General features: G+C 46.3%; 1 protein-coding gene across 1 annotated transcript in view; it reads left to right on the top strand.

The window, feature by feature from the left end:
• Positions 1-19932, top strand: part of LOC147701566 (uncharacterized) — a 44401-nt gene extending 24469 nt beyond the window's left edge. The window contains exons 3-5 of the mRNA XM_086928673.1: positions 640-805; positions 18320-18396; positions 19645-19932. Of these exons, the coding sequence (XP_086784799.1) occupies positions 640-805; positions 18320-18396; positions 19645-19787 (386 nt within the window). The 3' untranslated portion in view covers positions 19788-19932. The remainder of the gene's footprint in view (positions 1-639; positions 806-18319; positions 18397-19644) is intronic.
• Positions 19933-20147: the final 215 nt, after the last annotated feature.

Here is a 20147-nt window from a genome sequence, read left to right as displayed (position 1 = left end):
AGGTGGAGGGGGGGGGGCGTTATTTGTTTCCCAAAAATGAACAGTGCTAATCACCTGGGTACACTTCCACACAGTTTGAGCTGCTATTGATGCCTTAAATTGTGGGGGGAAAAATGTTTGTAGCTCCAGAGTGATGTGGTACCTTCATGCTGGTGGTGTTCTGATTCCTAGTATTGCCTTTTGCTGACGTCGCCCTGGACTCTGGCGTGTTTGAAAATGGTGTGTTAAATGGGTCCACTGCTACAATGACCTTGTGAATGCTTGCATTGATATCGGCTGCTGGTAATTCCTCCAGCTACCTGGATTTCATGCACCCTCACCCCACTAGGCAACTCAAGACCGTCCACTGTGTCAACCAGCATTGGTACTTTTAGAAGGTGCATGGAATTTGAGACTGGACTGCTACTGGAGCAAGACTAAGTCAAATATGTATATTGCTCTGCAGTGGCAGGGTTGGGACAAATATGGATGGTCATGTGGTCAGTAGTGCAAGCATGGCAATCCCAAAGAGTTCTGAGGTTTCACTTTTAATACACACATGATCAATTGTTGCCAATGCTTGTATTGTGGATGCTGGTGCTGAGACTGGGCTATTGAATGTTTACATTTAGGATCCTTCACCGGTTTCTTGGTTTTCAGACTCCAACAGCACCCTGTATCGGGTCCAGAACAAGTATGGAATTCCTCGTTGCTCAATGTTTAAAGAGCCGCCATCTGCCAACAACTTTGTCTACCAAGTGGGGCCCTACCTGGAATCCCTCTCTGGAGATTCGATCATCAGCGTCTATGCGCAGACTAGCTATCGGTGAGTGGGGTTCTTCATGGACTGCTGTAGTCTAAGGGATCTATGGCACTTTGTTCAGCCTTAAGGATGCCTGCTCATCTAGGGAGCAGGACACTAGTTCACTTTAGGGGATTGCTGCCATTTTTGTCCCTATGTCACAGTGCATGATATGATTGTAAATCACATCACAAACCATTGTGTGGATAAACCAACTTGCATGTGAGGTGTGGCCTAGCAGCTAGAGCTGGCTACTTTGCATCAAGGTACACATCTCAGCGGCCGCACTTGACAACTTTGTGAATCACTTTATGCCGAGCCAAAGACAGTGTTACGTAACTGTGTAATTCCAATTCATGTACACTAAAGTTTATTGAAGGAAACATTTTAAACAAACAGTGGAAAAAAAAATGTATAAGAAACCACATTTGATGAATGTAAAGTTAAACAAACGTATTACTGATAAATGGGAAAGTGCGTGGCAGGAGAAAGGGAAAGAGGAGGGAATCAAAATATCCTTTTTAAAACGTTAATTACAATATAGTTTTAACCTTCCATGACGGCTCCCGGCTGTCATGAGTAGCGGTGGGTGTGTGATGAAGACTGTCTGGAGCAGTCATGACCACGCCCGCGATCGGAATGTCCAGCACTGCAGAATTCACGTCCAGCACTGCAGCGGAATTCACGCCGCAGTGAAGAGGTTAATATTAGAAAACACAATGAAAAAAGGAGTAATATCAAATTTATATCTAGAGTTTGATTATAAAGAAAAGTGTTATGGAGGTTTTCTGACTTCATCAGGAGTATTAATTTTAGTAGCGGAGGTTGAATGTTAAATAAGTGGATAAAGGGAGCCATAAGAGTTCGCTTAATGGATAAGGGAGTAACATTGCTCGTCAAGTCTATGATGGAAAGAAACCGCATTCCATCATGCTTTAAAAGTAACTTTGTCCAATTGGAAGTTATTAAATGAAGAGCTATTGCTAATAAGGCAAGTAATGAGGAGCTGGAGGATGAATGAGTCCAGGAAGGTGATGGAGCCTAAACACGTTAGATGGAGAAAAATAAATTTGGGTATTAAAAATTGTAGGGACCATACTAGACACCAAAAATAGGAAAGGGAGGGGCAATCAAAGCATGTTTTTAAATCTGCTGAGATGCAAGTGCAAGACCAGCAGGTTGAGGAGTCAGCCAAAAAAGGTTAACTTCGCAGGTGTGAGTAAAAGGAGTTTGTAAATAGTCTGAAGTATTAGCTGCTCTTGATGTCTTATGAATCTTTAGCCATATTTTATCCCAAAATGGTACAGACCAACAATCTGCTAGATCTTTTTCCCAGGCCAATTCAGCCTTTCCCTTGGCCCTATCAGAGGAGAAATAGATTTTTATATAGAGAAGAGGAATTAATAGATAATAAAGGAAAAAGATTGGTACATCTGGTAGGGATATTGGGATCAAGGGGTAAGGAAAGAAGGTATTGTGAAAGAGGGAAGGAGTGAGTCATATTGAATTTTACAGGAAGAGATGGAACATTTTGATTGGAGGTCTAAGAAGGATGGAGGGCTATTGAGTAACTGTGAAATCCAAATTAAGCTTTGGAGTCCAAGATTTCCTATAAAAAGTACGGCCTTTGATACGTATTAAGTGATTATGGCAAATGGGCTGCTGATTTAATGAGGCAAATGAAGGATAAGGGGACAGAAGAAGTGGGATTAATATTTAAAGAGTATGGGAGATGACTTGAGAATGAAAAGAGATATTAGTAAGGGATTCATTCAAATGGAAAGGAGCTATAAAGTGTTTTTCTGTCTGCCATAGAGGAGGATGAACACCTTGATCAAGAGCCATCGAGGTATTGTCGAAGAGAAAGCATAGTGATTAGAATTCTGGAGGTCTCAAATTTCCTGATTTTAAATCATCAGCTTTGAGAGCACTGAGTGCTATTCAAGGCGATTTTGTTTTTTCAGACTAATAGTTGTCAATTCTTTTTTTTTAAATAAAAACCTGTAATATGTACCAGGATCATGGACAGAGAATGATCAACGGATAAAGCATCATCTTAATAGTCTAGACTTCCCCACCAGGATACGAAAAGTGGGTGCCATCGGTCTATAGATTCAAAGTTTTGATAATATTGTCAATTTACCTTCAAGGTGTCTGGAATATTAGAAGTGAACCGTAAACCTAAATACTTGGAGGTTTAAGGGAAACCAGTAGAGCTAAAATCACCAGTAGAGATAAAATCCTGTTTTTAACAACCTATTTAAGGAGAGAACTTCACATTTGTCTGAGTTAAGACGATATCCAGGTAATTGAGAGATTGTCAACTTGGGAGAGAGGCTGGAAGAGAAGTAGAGGGATTTGAGCAATATAGAAGGAAGTCATCCGCATAACTACTCATCTTAACATGAGTAGTGTCTCATTTAAAACCAGTAATTCTATCATCTAGCCTAATTTCTGTTTAAAAGGGTTTCAAAGCTATTATAAATAAGAGGGGACAAAGGGCATCCTCAGAAGTTATCCCATTAACGAAAATAGAAGCTTTAGGACCCGAATAAAGTAGAGAAATAAGGTCAATTTAGTAGGGAGACCAATCCATTTTAGTGCTTGAAACATAAAATCCCAACCAATCCTATCAAATGCTTTTTCAGCATCTAATGCTATTGCAGCAATGGGATAATCGAGAGGAGGCCTTATATAATATGTAAGATTTTAGTTATCTGAAGACAAACTACCTTTAACAATCTGACTGAGCTCTCTTGAATCGTCAGACCTCCCGAGGCTTCGCCGGGAGCAACAACGCTGCCGAGGTGCGGCGCAACGTTCATTTTTATCTGTGCATTGGACACTTTTTACTTACCTGCTCCTCGTTCAGGGGCTGCGCTGAGGACACCGCACACCCCTTGTCCTCCTGGGACTTCCTTGTTTGCCGCCACCAGAGCGCCCCACGCTCAGCGTTCCCTCCCCTCTGACGGGCAGGTCACGAGGGCGGGGACGGGCGTCTCACATCTTGGGCTGCTCTCTGGTTGGCGGGGCAGCTCCTCTGTCCCTCCCCCCCCCCCCCCCCCCCCCCCTGGCAATTTCTATCTGCCGGGCGAGTCCCGCCCCAGCTCTCTTGAATCGTCAGACCTCCCGAGGCTTCGCCGGGAGCAACAACGCTGCCGAGGTGCGGCGCAACGTTCATTTTTATCTGTGCATTGGATACTTTTTACTTACCTGCTCCTCATTCAGGGGCTGCGCTGAGGACACCGCGCACCCCTTGTCCTCCTGGGACTTCCTTGTTTGCCGCCACCAGAGCGCCCCACGCTCACCGTTCCCTCCCCCTCTGACGGGCAGGTCATGAGGGCGGGGACGGGCGTCTCACATCTTGGGCTGCTCTCTGGTTGGCGGGGCAGCTCCTCTGTCCCTCCACCCCCTGCCACGCCCTATTGTTTCCGGCCCCCTACTTATGGCACTAATATCCCGGCCGCGCAGCGGACAAGCGCAGCGGGCACGACGAAGGCGCGCCGAAGTTGCGCCTAAGTTAAGCCCGTCTGCGCCCGTCCGCGACGGGCCGGGACCAGGGGCCACACCCCTTGCTCCTTTGTTGTCATATATGCCTGCACAACTCCTTGCCTGCTCCACTGAGGTGCCTCTTCCTCACACTCTTATGCAGCATCTTGTTGCATTAGATATCTATGTCCCCCCATTCAGACCGTGTTGTGCTGCCACATCCAATTACTCCCTTGCCTACGCCGGACATCGACTCCCTCCCCATTGGTCCTTCATCTCCCCCTCACACTGCTTCTGCCTATCTCCTCAATACTCGCTCGGCAGGCAAACACCAACTTGACCTGTTTAACCTTCTTACCACAGACTCCCCAGATTTTCTGTTCCTTACGGAAACATGGTTTTCGGAGGCTTCCCTCCCCGACATCCTTGCCATCCTTCCCCATTCTTATTATGTCCTCCGGGCCGATCGCCCCGCGGACAAGATCGGGGGGGGTGTTGCCATGATTGTCCGATCCACTATTCAATTCCAGCTTCTCCCCCAAGCACCCATCGCTGGAGTGGACTTCTTAGTCGCCCGCTCCTCCAATCTGCCTGCACCTCTCACTGTTGTCCTTGTTTATCGCCCTCCCCTGAACATGCCCCTGTTTGTGGCCTCCCTGCAGGAACTCCTCGCCACGCTGGTGGTTAATAACTCCTCTGTTCTCCTGCTTGGGGATTTTAACTACTGGCCTGGCGACCCCAGGGAGGACTCAGCATCCAAGGACTTCACGGCCATTCTCCTCTGCCTCAACCTGAAGGCCCATGTTCTGGTCCCTACCCACAATCTTGGACACATCCTGGACCAAGTTTGGTCATCTCAGGACATAGTTTCCTCTCCCAGCATCCTCCCATGTACATGGTCTGATCACTCTCTCATTTCCTTTTCTATCACTACTGGCCCCCTCACAAGCCCCTTCATCCCAAGAATGTCTTCACCCGTAGTTGGAATCATGTTGACTTGGCCTCTCTCTCACTCCCTTGCTTCTTCTTCCCCAGACCTCACTGACATTTCCCTTGACTCTCAGGCTGTTGCAGTTGGTAATTGGCTTTCCTCCGCATGCGATTTAGTAGCCCCCCTCAAGTTAGTCAAGTCCATTCGCCCTCATGAGGCTCACTGTTGGTTTAGCCCGGAGCTCAAGACTCTCAAATTGGAGCGTACACGCTCAGAGCGCCTTTGGCGCCGTGGCTACTGCCCTGACTACAAGGCCAAATACAAATTACTACTTAGGGAGTATAAGAAGGCCATCTTGACCACTAAGACCAAATACTTCTCCGAACAAGTGGTGCTCTCGGCTAATAAATCCAAAGAAATCTTCTCTTTGGTTAAGAACTTGGCCACTTCTGATCGTGCTTGCCCTCACTTCACTCCCTCCCAGGCCCTTTGCTCTTCTCTTAACAACTTCTTCTTTATTGAGGATTGTTAATATTAAATCTAACATCCTGGTCACTCCTTTTACTCCTCTTCACTCTGTCCCCCTGCGCCTAAATCTTTTTCTTCTTTTCCTCCCCTCTCCTTGGACGCTTTTCTAGCTCTGCTCACTAAAATAAAGTCTGGCTCCCCCACTGACTGTGCCCCTGCCCACATTCTCAAAACCCTTTTTTCTTCCTGCCCTGATACACCTCTCTCTCTTCTTAATGCTTCTCTTTCCACCGGATTGGTCCCTTCTTCATTTAAATCTGCTATTGTTTCTCCCATTCTTAAAAAACCTGGCCTCGATTCTTCTCTTCCCTCTAATTTCAGACCTATCTCTCTTCTTCCCTATCTTGCTAAAATTCTCGAATCTTATTTTACTTCCTGTCTTTCTGCTTATGTTGAACGGAACCAGCTTCTGGCCTCTCACCAAGCCGGTTTCCGTTCAGGTCATTCGACCGAAACCGTGGTGTTAGCCGTCCTTGACGAGCTTAAAGCCAAGGCTGACGTCAACTCTCCCCAAGCTTTGATCCTCCTCGACTTGTCCGCTGCGTTTGACACGGTCGACTATAACATTCTTTTGGACCGTGTCAGCGCAGCGGGCATACGAGGCACTGTCCTCTCTTGGATCACCTCCTTTTTGACAGGTTCTTCTCAAGCTGTTCACCTTCCCGGCTTTTCTGCTTCCCCCCCTCCCAGTGCCCTGTGGGGTCCCCCAAGGTTCCTCCCTTTCTCCCCTTCTTTTCAATCTCTACATTCACCCTCTTATCTCTTCCCTTCTTGAGCTGGGGGTCTCTGTGTATAACTACGCTGACGACCTCCAGCTCGTCTTTGACCTTTCCTCTTCTCACGCTTTATCCTTTTTTCATTCCACCATGGTTTTTATTTCTGGGTGGATGAGCGCCAACCACCTCAAGCTCAATCCAGATAAGACTGAGCTTGTCCTGATTGGCGGCTCATCCAGCCCCTGGTCCTCTGCTTTCTGGCCTCCCCTTCTTGGCCCTTCCCCCACCCCCGTTCCCTCCGTTAAAACTTTGGGCATCAAGGTCAGACAGGACCTGTCCATGCATGGCCAGGTCAGTGCCATGGTGTCCTCCTGTTTTCTCTCCCTCCGGATGATCCGGAAAATCTCTTGTTTCTTTTCTCTTGACTCCCTTAAAATTATTATTTCTGCCCTTATCACCTCCCGCCTTGATTATGGCAATAGCTTGTTCGCTGGCATTCCTGCCTATGAAACCCGCCACCTACAAGCTATCCAGAATCAGGCTGCCCGTCTCATCTTTCACTTGCCCAAAACCCATCACATCACTCCCGTCCTTAAATCCCTTCACTGGTTGCCCATCTTGCAGAGATCCCTGTTCAAATTGGGGTGCCTTGTTTATCGGGCCCTTGATCACTCTGGACCGGCTTTCATCAATTCTCTGATCTCCCTTCACACCCCTGCCCGCACTCTCCGTTCATCTTCTGCCCTCCTCACTGTTCCCCGCTTTCGCAAATCTCGCACTGGTGGAACCCGCTTTTCTGTTCTTGCTCCCCGGTTCTGGAACTCCCTTCTTTCTATGCGTTCGATTCCTATCTTTTCTCACTTTCGTAAAGCGCTAAACTTTCCTGTTTGCCCAGGCCTACCCCCGCTAAACCTCCTGGCCCTGTCTGTCCGGTTCTTTAGAGCTCCCAGTGCCAGGAAGCCGTTTGGCCATCGCGCGCTTTACAAATATTTTCATTAAAAAACTGTTCTGGGCCGATAAGATTAGGTAAAATGGGGTCCATGCGGAGTGCAAGAATTTTTGCAAAAAACTTTGTCTAAACTAGGGAGATCTGACAGTAGTTTTTGCAAGAGGAAGGATCTTTGTTTTCTTTAGGAATTAAGCAGATCATGGCTTCCTGAGGAGCACCTGTCCTTAACAAAAGATTTATAAAGTAATAAGAGGTGGGGGAGTAACAGACGTGAAATGAGCATAAAATTCAATAGTAAATCCATCAGGACCAGGTGCTTTCCCCTTTTCAGTACGGAGACAGCATGTGTTATTTCGGATAGAGTAATATCAGATTCTAATTAGGTCAAGTCAGAGGAGGAGAGGTTATCAATTAGAAGAAAGTGCTGCCAAAGATGGTTGGTGTTCTGGCATGTAGAAATGTTTGTAAAATGAAACCAATTCATTCAGAGTATCATAAAATAGCAATACACCTACGTCATTACGTATGGAGTATCATAAAATAGTGATACACCTACGTCATTACGTATGGAGTATCATAAAATAGCAATACATCTACGTCATTACGTATGGATTCTATTTTAGTCCTCTCGCAACGAGTCTTTAATAAATTAGCAAGCAATTTCCCCATTTTATTTTGACCCCCATAATATCTAGCACTACTTAAAAGATGAGAGGAAGCGGCTTCAGCAGATGGTTTATTAAAAACTTGGCTTCAATAAGGTTTTTTAACGAAGCTTCAGATTTGTTTGGTAATAACAGTATTCAAGTTGCTAAATTTTGGTTAGTAACTGAGCATTTATAGCTTCAAAACCTTTTCCTCCGTGAAACAAATCTTATGAAAAACCTCTGGCTGCGGCTTTAAAAGATTCCCAAATCATTACTGGAGAATGTTGGGTAGAGTTAAAGTGAAATTCAGACGCAAAGGAGGTGAATTGGCTTGTAAAATTGGGATGTGTTAAAACGCCACCTACCAGCATGAGGTGAAAAAGGTGGTAGCTCAAAATCCACAAACGGGAGCATGGTTTGATATCAAAATGGAGCCAATCTCTACATGAGATCAGCTGAGAGATTATCTTTTCTTCAGTAAATCCCTATCTGGGATTGTGAATGAGGGGCAGAATAGGAACTATATTCCTGGATGTCTGTATTGCAAAGTCTCCAATGTCAATCGGAGCTTTACGACGTATGGCAGAAGTAAATTGTAAATGCGTCTTGCTCAGAGTATTTTACAGAGGAATGTCTATCTAATATGGGGTCCAGAACCTGATTAGTCACATCCAAAAATAACAATCATCAAACAAAGTATTGAGTCCAAAACATATCAATATTGACAGGAGCGTGAACATTAAGAGTACCAAAGGTATTTGATCAATAAGCACTAACAATTACCCAGCGACCTAGGTCACTTTCTTGATTAACTACTGATACCTAATTTTTATGGCATAAGATAAGAACTCCATTCTTCCCTAAAGCTGGTGAAGAGAATACATTTCCCACCCAACATCTTTTCAATTTAGCTGCTTCAATATCTGAGTTTGAATTAAAGTAATATAAGCATTCAATTTAGCTAAGTGAGTTAACACACAATGTCTTTTTATGGGGTTATTGACTCCTTTAACCTTCCAAGTTACAACTCTAAAGGTTCTCCATTAAAATGAGAATGCACAATTATTATCCAAGCAATTGAAATGGCAGATTTGTAACTCAGTAAAAGAAACCATTGTAGAGAGAAGTGAGATTAAGAAGGAAAAAGATTCAAATCTGAAGAATGTTATAAACACCTGACCCTCCTGGTAGGTCGCTCACCCTCCACGCAGCCCCGACTGTGCTCCTGCTGCCGCTGGTAAGTGTCCTGTCCTTATGCTTCTGTGCCACTGTCTCCCTCTATTGTCCCTCGTTTTCTGCCCTCTGTTCCATCCGTTTTGCCTTTGTTTTTTGTGCTTTTCTGCCCTGTGCCACCAGTTTTGCCCTAATTTTCCCCCCTCGTTTTTTGTGCCTTTCTACCCACTGTTCCACTCGTTTTTTTTGTGCCCCTCTTGTCTTGTTGCACTCGTTCCCCCTCCACTGCCCCATGCAGCCCTGCACCCTGACTGCCCACTGCCCAATCGCTGCTCCCACCTCCCAGCTGTTCCTCCCTCCCACCACGCCATATATGCTGGACGCTGCGCAGTGAGGTGAGCGACCCCTGGCCCTCCTGGTAGGTCGCTCCCCCTCCACACAGCTCCGACTGTGCTCCTGCTGCCATTGCAACTGCCACTGGCAAGTGTCCCCGTCCTTTTTGCTTCTGTGCCACTGTCTCTCCCTCTTGTGCCTTGTTTTCTGCTGTGCCACTCTTTTCCCCCATTGTGCTCTATTTTGCTTTCTGTACCACTGTTTCCCTGCCGCTGTGCCCTCTGCGGCCCCACTCACTCCCTCCCACCTCCCCATATATGCCGGATGCTGTACAGCCGTGCAGCGGGCGCACTTAGCAGGTGTGCCGCTGGCACGCCGAAGGCAAACCTGAGGCAAGCCCATCTGCGCCTGGACCGCGCCCAGCACCAGAACCCATGGACCCCGCGAACGCCACGACACCAGATTCCACTACGAAGCCAGCACCCTCCACGCACTCAACGCCGGCCGAAACCACACCTGCTTCCAGGCCGCCCCAAAACGGACCCTTCTCCTGCTGCACCTGCAGTTTCACCTGCAACAGACCCACCAAACCTCCAAGGACTGGACCCAACCACCTCTGCTGCATACTCCTCAACACCTGCTCCGCACACAGTCTAGCTCTGGGATCTGCTCAACACCTCCGCCCCAGACGTGGCCTTCCTGACTGAGACCTGGTGGAACAACTCCTCGGTGCCTGACATCGCCATAGCCATCTCGGACAGCTACAAGATCACCCGCAGGGATCACGCCAATGGAATCTGAGGAGGAATAGCCATCGTCCACAAGGCAACCCTCGAGGTCGCCACCCACTCAGACTACACCCTGAACACCTCCACTTCCAGATCCACACTGACCCCAACACCACCCTCGGAGGAACACTTCTACAGACCCTCCCCGGGCTCAGTTCAGCAACTCCATCACCGACCTTACCAGCACCCACGCACACTCCTCCACTGACTAGATCCTCCTCGGATCTGAACTTCCACCTCAACGACGCCAACTATGCCACCCTGATCGCCAACCTTGGCCTCAGACATCGTCACTGCACCCACACACCCCGCCGGCCACACGCTGGACCCAGTCTTAACAGGCACCCACGTCTCCTTCAACCACACCACTGAATTCCACAGGACTGACCACCGCTGCATCTATTTCACCTTCAAGAAACCAACCATGCACCACCGCACCCAACAGCTGCCTCGCTGCTGCTGGAGCAAAGTCACCGAAGCCAAGCTGATCACCACCCTCACCCAGAACCTGACCCCACCAACCCTGCGCCGCAGCCTGCAATCTCACAGTGGATCGACTGCACCAACACCCTCGCCCAAGACACCCTTCAACAGCCACACCAGCGAGAGCCACCTGGTTCACTAACTAGCGCAAGACCTCCAAACGTGCATGCCGGAAACTGGAGAAGATATGGCTCCACGAACGAGCACAGGACAACCACGCAGCCCACAAGGACGCCACACGCAGACATCACACCGCATCAGATTAGCCAAGAAATCTAGCCAAGAAATCCTCCTTCAAAGACCGCTTGGATAACCACGCACACGACAGCAATGAGCTCTTCAGCATCGTAAAGGAACTCTCCAACCCAAACACCATCCCACCCTCACAAACTGTGCGATTCACTAGCCATCTTCTTTCACTGCATGATCGCTAACATCCATGACTGCTTCAACACCACGACCACCCAGACTACGCCAGACTCTCCTCTCCTGTAAACACTACCAGCGCCAACCCCCTGATCTCATGGTCCAACGACTACGAGATACGCAAGGTCATTAACTCCATCCACTCAGGATCTTCGTCAGACCCATACCCACACCACATATTCAGCAAAGCAGACGCAGCCATCGCACCCCAACTATGGAAGATCAACATCTCCTTTAAAACGGCAACATTCCTGGAAAACAGGAAGCACGCCAAAATCAAAGCCCTCAAGAAGCCCAAGGTGGACCTTAAGAACTTCTGGCCCATCTCCCTGCTCCCATTCCCGGCAAAGGTCATCGAGAAAATCATCAACATGCAATTGGCCCGCCACCTGGAAGACCACATCTTAGACCTGTCCCAGTACGGATTCCAAAGAAACCACAGCACTGACAGTTCTCATCGCCGCCACAGACTACATCCGGCGCCAACTAGACCATGGCAAAATATCAGCCCTCATCCTCCTGGACCTGTCAGCCGCCTTCGACACGGTCTGCCATTGCACTCTAAATACACACCTCCTAGAAGCTGGAATCCAAGAGGAGGCCCTTGACTGGACCACGTCCTTCCCCTCCGGCAGAACCCAGAGTCCACCTCCCACCCTTCCAATCCGAAGCCACCGATCTAATCTGCGGCATCCCCAGGGCTCATCTCAGTCCAACTGTGTTCAATGTCTACATGGCCCCCCTCGCACAAGTGGCCCGCCATCACAGCCTCCATCTCCTACGCCGATGACACCCAGCTCATCCTCTCACCAAGGACCCACACACCGCCAAAACCAACCTCCATGAGAAATGAAGGCCGTCGCCGACTGGATGAGTGGCAGCCGTCTGAAGCTTAACTCTGACAAGATGGTGGTCCTCATCCTGACCCACCCCCTCAGCCTGGGATGACTCCTGGTGGCCGACCACACTGGGAACCACACCAACACCCACTGACCATGCACGCAACCTAGGATTCATCCTCTACTCCTCCCTCCATGTCTAAGCAGGTCAACGCAGTCTCCTCCTCCAACACCCTCCGCATGCACCCCAGGATCTACTAGTGGATCCCTGCCGGAACAAGAACGGTGACACAGGCCCTCGTCAGCACAAGACTCGACTACAGCAACGCACTCTACGCAGGAATCCCAGCCAACACCTACAACGACTAAAACTCATCTGAAACGCCTCCGCCCGACTGATCGTCAACGTCCCCGCCACATCACCCCCCACCTGAGACATACACTGGTTCCCCGTCGACAAGAGGATCACCTTCAAGCTCCTCGCACACAAAGCACTCAAATGCCAGACCAGCCTACCTGAACAGACTCAGCTTCTACACACCCACCTGCCAGCCTCGCCCTCACCACTGTCCCCTGCATCCAACTAACTACCGGCTGCAGATCCTACGCCTACCTTGCGGCCCAGACCTGGAACACCCTCCCTACCCACATACGGCTGACCCAAGACCTACTCGCCTTCAGAAGACTCCTCAAGACCTGGCAGTAGCAGCACTGAACAAGAGGGAAAAGAAAAGTGGAGAGGGAGAAAAGGACAGGTAAAGATAAGGAGGAAGATACAAATTACACTACAGAAACAATGCATAACAAATCGTTGACAATAAGGCACAAAATCAAAAGGACATACCACATAAAAACAATTTGGATGGGTGGAACCACATTAAGTTAGCACAAAGGACTGAGGACTCCACGAAGACACAGCCGGGGGAGATAATCCGCAGACATAAACTAAGAAAACATAATCCACAAAGCTGCATCTGAAAAACAGACCAAGAAGGAAAAATATTTACATATCTCATATCGTAAAAAAAAGACAACCACTGGGAAGAGTAGACATAAAATAGTAACCAACAAAATGTATGCAGAAAAACTATTAATTAAGGTCTGAGTGTCCAGCAATTCCTGACCTCCTGCAGAGATGATTTTATGAAGTGCAGGACCTTCATAGGTCGTTTATTATTATAAGTCACTTTGAAGAGGCATGGATGGAATAAACCATAACTAGCATTCAGGGCTAGAAGAGTGGGCCTCCTCTCTAGAAACTTTCGGCAATCTGCTATAAACTTGGCATAGTCTTGTGCAAAGAGTTGAACCCTCCAATATGATCTTTTATTTCTACTTAGCCGCTTGGAGAACGTTGAGGAGATCTGTATAATTAAAAATACAAGATTACCCCTCTGGGTTTCATTGAAGAGTAGGATGTAGTAGCTTGGCAGGAAATGTGACCAAGGCGATGAGCTCACTGAATATTCAAGAATGGAGTAGTTGAAAGTCCAAGGAGCGTGGGCAAAAAAGATTGAAAAAAGGATATAGTTGGATCTTTCGAGGCCCCTCCGCCAATCCGTAAATGAGCAGATTACGCCTGTTTTCCAAGTTTTCAACTTGTAATTTGAAATTCTGTATTTCTCGATGGAGGGAGGGAACTTGGTCAGGGCCTGAACAGAAACAACAACTTTTTTTCTCTAATTCATCAACTTTTTGTTCAGTGTGAGACCAATTATCTTCCAAGCTCTGAAGACGAGAATTCGTCTCCACCATATAAGGGTTAAGAGCGAATTAATTCCATAGAAATGGAATAAGAGGAGTTAGTAGGTGAAGGAGGATTTGTTTCAACTCTTACCGGGAGAAGAGGCAGGCATGGAAGGAATCTTGGGAGTTGCTTTAGGATTTCTGCGTGAATTTTAAGTGCAAGAACTTTTTGCTGTGTAGTATCCATTATTGCTGCTTCGCCATTATCTTGTAAAACACTTAGGTTAGTGTCTTCCAGCGACCCAGTACTAGTGTCGGTTTGAGAACCTGTACGAGCAGCGCAAGATGTTGCCATTTTGAGGAAAGCAAAGGTTGAGAAGGTATATAGAAGCAAAAATCAGCGTGCAAAATGGCGGCTGTCAGTAAAAATGTTGTTGTTCACCTTGACTATTCATATCACCTCATCAAAGTCCATTTATTCTCACCTCCTCAAAAGATATTCACCTCTTCAAAAGAATTTTTTATTGACTTTAAAAAATATATATATTTTTCACCACTTCAAAATATCTTCACCTCCAAGTGAGAACATTCAAAGTAGCTGCTTAGTATAAATAGACATTTAATGTGAAGTCACTGTGAAACTAACTTGTTTTCCTTAAACATATGTATACACAATATAAAGAGAACAGCAGTCCAAAAGGCCATGTCATAATTAGAGAACCAGCTGCTCAAACAGCACTAAAGAAAAAAATGTATAGTGATTTTCAAGCACACATGATTGTGAATTAAAAGGTGCAGAAAGCTGTTAGTGGTAAAGCTCTGTTCACATGAGGCACATGGGTCGCTATTAATCAAAATGACAGCCGCATTCCACTCGCAGACTGCGTTTTGGAGTAAGACCAGAAGAAAAGGTCGAAACGCTCACACCAAGCCTTTCAGCCAACACATGGCAGGCAGCAAGAGTTCCGACTGAGAATTCTGCAGCTCTGGAGTTCAGGCGGTGTGGAAAGAAGCCTGGAGCCTCTCCGTTGCTATATGCTTCAGCAGAGTTCTCAAATGCGGCACCTGAGAATAGTGCAGTGCATCTTCAATCAATGGGGTTTTGGGGTGACCCATATGTCTTTGTACTTGTTCCACTTAACACTGCCCCAAGTCCTTCAGTATCCTACTTGAGGAGCTTGTGCTCGTCATTACATGTTTCCAGTCATGTATCCTCCGGTTGAGAAGATCATCCAAGATCAAGTCATAGTGGCTCTGAATTTGCCGAGAAATTAGTCTTTCTGCACTGCTCCCTTTGCTCCCTAGCCCCATATTCCACTTAAAGGTGATCTTTCGAATCCGGACAAGGCATTGTTTGAATCTCAAGAGCCTACATCTTCGTGCATGGAGACTCAGCTGGGACGTTAAACTATTTCAGATGCCTAGGTACATGATCGATGTCGTCTTATATGCCTGTAGATCTTCCTCTAAGCCTACTTAGCCTGGAGTGTATAAGGTTGTACCTTGATGCAGACCCCAAGGTTGTCCCCTTGAAAGCACCATTATCTGACTTGATAGCATACCCACAGCACATCTTTATTGCAACTAAGTGTTATCCAGTGGCAATGTCCACTTTCCTTTACCTCATGAATATACTCCCACCCCTATACCACATCATGTTAAGGTTCTTGAAATGTCTGACCTGCATGTGCCCTCCCAATCCTAGTGGGACCTGAATTTGGTGTTTCCTTTTAATGCATAGGGAAGGGGCATACATTTTAAGCTCTTGCATATTTCTTGTGACTTGTGTTTGTTTGCTATTCAACCACAATGGAGGAAAAAAAAACAATGAGCGTCCTACTCTTATTAATCTATATCCTGAACCTTTTACTCTGGACAGATGCTTTCCTTAAGGTGGTAACCTGCTTCCTTTTGAATTAGTCGGTCACCCCAACCCCTAAGAAAATCCCCATAGGAGAGAGGTTACATAGTCTGAAACTGAAGATTGTGGTTCAATTTATAAAATTGCACAAAGGAATTTAATATGAATGACCAGCTCTATATTGGTTATGTAGTAACCTTATTTAGATGGCTTATCCTTTGCAGTGGCTCAGACATCCGTGCACTGTCATGACCAAGATATCAACATCTGATTTGGACAGGGGATACTCTGTCGGGAATTTCTGAGCATCTTCTGTTTCCCTTTACCCCTTTGTGAAGCATCCTCTTTATGGTTTCAACCCTTGTCTAAGTTGAATACAGTCACTAAATTAACCTGAGCATAATTGCCTGGTAGCAATGGAGCAGACGGCTTATCTGTATTCATGGACTAACAGTGCAAATCCAAACTGTTAGAAAAACAGTAAAATTTAATATACAAGAACTCAAACCTCCAACTCCTTGTTGGATTGGCGCTTTGAAGTACAAATTATGCTGACAAGGCAACAATGGCTGCAGTAGCCTTTTCCTAGGTGTAATTTGATATTGACCACCATGGAGCATAAGTCGGATACACCATGAAAGACTACCTTTTCCTGTAGTCCTTAAATTTAAGTAAACTTCTAATTCTCTCCACCCTCCACCCCCTGCCGTACCTGGCGGAGGCCAACATCTGGGTGTCATTGCCACTGGTCAGCTGGGTACTTCAGGAAAAGGCCTATTTTAGCTTGAACAGGTTGTCAGCCTCATGACCCTTGAAGTCGACTTCTTTGTATTTGGTACAAGAGCAGGTCCAGCCCTCTCTGGCTTCTCAGGTCAGATGGCAGTCTCAATCCTCTTTTGCAGGTCCATAAGAGTTCTGAAGGAATGACTGCTGGGACGTAACTATCCAAGGGATTACAGTTCCCAGGGCCAACCCTACTCAGTTTCAGCATTTTCAAGATGGTACATCTTTTACTAGCCAAATCTGGATCTGAGAGCTGTGTGGAGTTTACTTGTGACCACCCTCATTTAACATAAAAATTCTGCATACGTCATCTATAATAAAGCCAGAGACTGATTTCTGGTAGGGAGGAAAGCAGAGTCCCCAAGAATTCTTGGCATAATGTTCTCTCCATTTTCAAGTTTGCCCCTGAGGATTATATATATATATAAACCCACCAGACTTGAAAGTCTAGCAGGATTTGAAACTATGTTGTCAAAGAATGTCCACAACCCCCTCCTCACCCTCCATATTCAGATGTCGTAGACCTCTATTCAGGTTTGCTCCCGGAGGCATTACACACCTATTCAAGGCTAATGACTGGCTTGGAGAAGCTAGAGGGTAAATGCAAATTAATCTCCGGTAATTTGGGCAGGGAAAATAACTATATATTTTCCTTATTTCATCTGACACCCCCGCCCCCTTTAGCTGGGCTTTAATAAGCAAACAGCCACTTTTCTAGTTCGTCCTTTTCCTGAAATACATTAGTATTTAATATAGCTACCCAGTGTTCCTCTTACAAGCTAGCCTTCCTACATTGAACGTAGCTTTTGGCTGTTATAAATGTAATGTTACCTTAGTCTTAGTGACTACATGTCATAATTTAAAATGGCAACACCCTTACTTCACAGCTTACATAGGGGTGATCTATTCCTATTCAAAAAGGAGGCTTTGACCCGCCAAATATTTCTTTATGAAAGATTTAATTGGAGTATTTACACTATAAAAGTTCTACTACAACAGTAGGCCTGAAGCCAGGTTTGCAGTACCACTGTAGTTGATGGCATAAGTGCTGCAGTCTACACTTAACATTTTGACTTGAGATACAGGCTTTGGTTGCACCCTGTACCATTATACAAGGTACTTGTCAGTTAAACACCAATTAGGGTTATGCTAATTCTACCCTGTTAAAAGGGAGCACAGGCCTTTGGTAGAGGTAAAGTGCAGACTTCTAAAGCCAGCAAACCTATTTGGTCATGCAAAAGGTAAATAAATCTGGGGGGAGTACACAGAAAAGGCGGATTCTCTACAATGGGCACTGAACACCATTTGTGCTACAGGATTTTCCTGGTTTAATCGTCCAAGCCTTCCATTCCCCATGGTGGTAATGCTTTGCAATCTATGAAAGAGGTGTGAAATTTGCAGGTAGAATTATCCTTCAGAAGAAAAGCTGGTCCTCTTTGGTAACCACATTTCATGTAGAAAAGATCTACATTGATATCTATACTATAACCCAGTCTTAGATTGCACTACATTGCCAAAAGTTGCGGGATGTGGAAGACCAGATTGTGCAAAGTAAAATTAATGGGGAGACTGATCCTGTCTTGACAGTAGGGGTGTAGGTTCACTTTATGGCTCCTGTGATGTACCATTTACTTCACTTCCAACTGATTCAAACCTGGCAGCCACTACTGCCAAGATAAATATGAAGGAAGGTTTCCAGTTTGACTAGTACCTGGAGGGTTATTCAAGCGGTGAGGAATCTGCAGATAGATGGGAGTATCCTCAGTAAGTAACTTTTCTTCTGGAATGCCTGATTGTTATACATGCTGGGCTGGGTAAACCACTTCCCACCCCTCTACTGCAGTTTTTCTTACTAGCGATAACCATATGGACTTGTTGTGAGATCATGCTTTTCTCTTGACTGCAGGATTCGTTTCTGCCTGTATTCTGGCACTGGTAACCTGGTGGCTGTATCCAACTGGTCTGCACCCATCCAAACTAGACGTAAGTGAAAAATGGGTGTGCTGCCATTCAGAATGAATAAAGGTGGTTCTGACCATGGTGAAATCTACCACCTCCCTTTAGCCTATAGCTTCTGTTATTCTGCTCCCAGACCCCTCCTGGTGATCTTATGCTTTACATTAGAGGTTCGTCGGAGGATATGAAGCTTGCAGATGTAGAAATGTTGCCAACTATGAAGATGTAGTTGGCGGCAACAATGTAAGGGGGGGGACCCATACACGTGGTCTGTACTATGTGTGCGTGAAAGACCAACAATAGCATTATTTCTGGAAAGAATGTTGCACGGAATCCTCTAGCTGCCAGCTGATGCAGGACTGGCAGGTAGCGCAATTAAAATTGTACACTGTTATGATCGATGGTCATAAAGTAATGGGAGGATACTTGTTATCAGCAGGAGTAACTGAGGCTCTCAGGCAGTGGTGTATCAAGGGTGCCCTAACTCAAATGAGGGCAATGTACACTAGTGGGTGAAGTAAATGAATAAAACTCAAAATTGGGAAGAAATGGGTTGAGCCTCCCGACACTAGTACTACAGAATTTGCTATCTGCATCCGTTGGATGAGCTGGTTATCTCCAGCCTCTTCAAGGAGTCAGTAACTTGTAAGCCTTTCATACTAGGCAGTGCACATCAGATCTAACCATTTAGTTAATAACTTGGACATCCGTACCAAGGACACATGTAATTTTATCCACCTGCCAGAACATGGCATAATGTGTACTCTTTCTTTGTTGCCTACAGTTTATCATCACATGCTTGACATTTTCCTATCATTAGAGCTCCAACTCCTTTGTTGCACTTTTCATGGTGCCACTGACTACACTGAGATGGAAAGCAAGTGATTGCTAGGGAGTACAAGCTCTACTCGTCGCCTTAATTGACACCCAGACACCCATGGTCCTTAGTGGGCTGAAGTTGGTGGTTACAGCAGCTGGAACCCCTTCCCTAAACTGCATGCCAAAGGACACAGTTGACTGGCATAAGTGTCATTCTCGCCAAGGCTGCGTGTGCTAGAGCCTCCCGGTCTTGGCTGAGAGGCTCTAGCACACGTGTGCTGCTGCCTCCCAGCCAAGCCCATGTGTGCTGGTGCTCCTCCCTCACACATCCGCTCCTTCAGGTACCATTGTCACATTTTCTCCATTGTTATCCAGAAGGTGTTGTGATAACTGCATGTCTGGGGAGGTTTGCAGGAGGTCTTGGAGTCTAGCTCACTCATTGTGTTTCCTTTGCAGCATTGGCCCCCAGCGTGCAGGACATACCCCAGTTTCTGACCGGACGCTCTGGTGGCATGGTGGTCATCACGGTCCTCCTTAGCATCTCCATGTGTCTCCTCCTGGTAGGCCTGGGCTTTGCATTGGCCATCAAGAAGCCCTGACCCTCCTCTGACTCCATAAAGTGGAATCTATGCTCTTGGCGTCTCACTATATACAGATTGAAAGTAACTACTGTGAATACCTTGCACTGCTGCGCATATTTATGAATGGTTTTATGAACTTTATTTCAATAAAGACTTTTTGTTTAAAAAATTTGCTTACTGCCTTCTCTTGTGATCAGTGCGTTAGTTTTCATTGAGTGCTGAATGTGTCTTTAGGGGTTCCGAGGCTTAAAGCGGAGCTGTATCTGCGTGAAGGAAAATGTAAGCATTCCAGACTGATCAGACACTGCCACTTTAAGATGGTTGTATCTAGAAGGCTGCAAACTGCCATCCCTGCTCCAATCATGATGCATCTCCTGT

Source organism: Lissotriton vulgaris, chromosome 7 (assembly GCF_964263255.1).
Source record: "Lissotriton vulgaris chromosome 7, aLisVul1.2, whole genome shotgun sequence".
Lineage (NCBI taxonomy): Eukaryota > Metazoa > Chordata > Amphibia > Caudata > Salamandridae > Lissotriton > Lissotriton vulgaris.
Note: the sequence above shows the minus strand (reverse complement) of the source record. Positions and strands in the feature narration are given on the sequence as shown.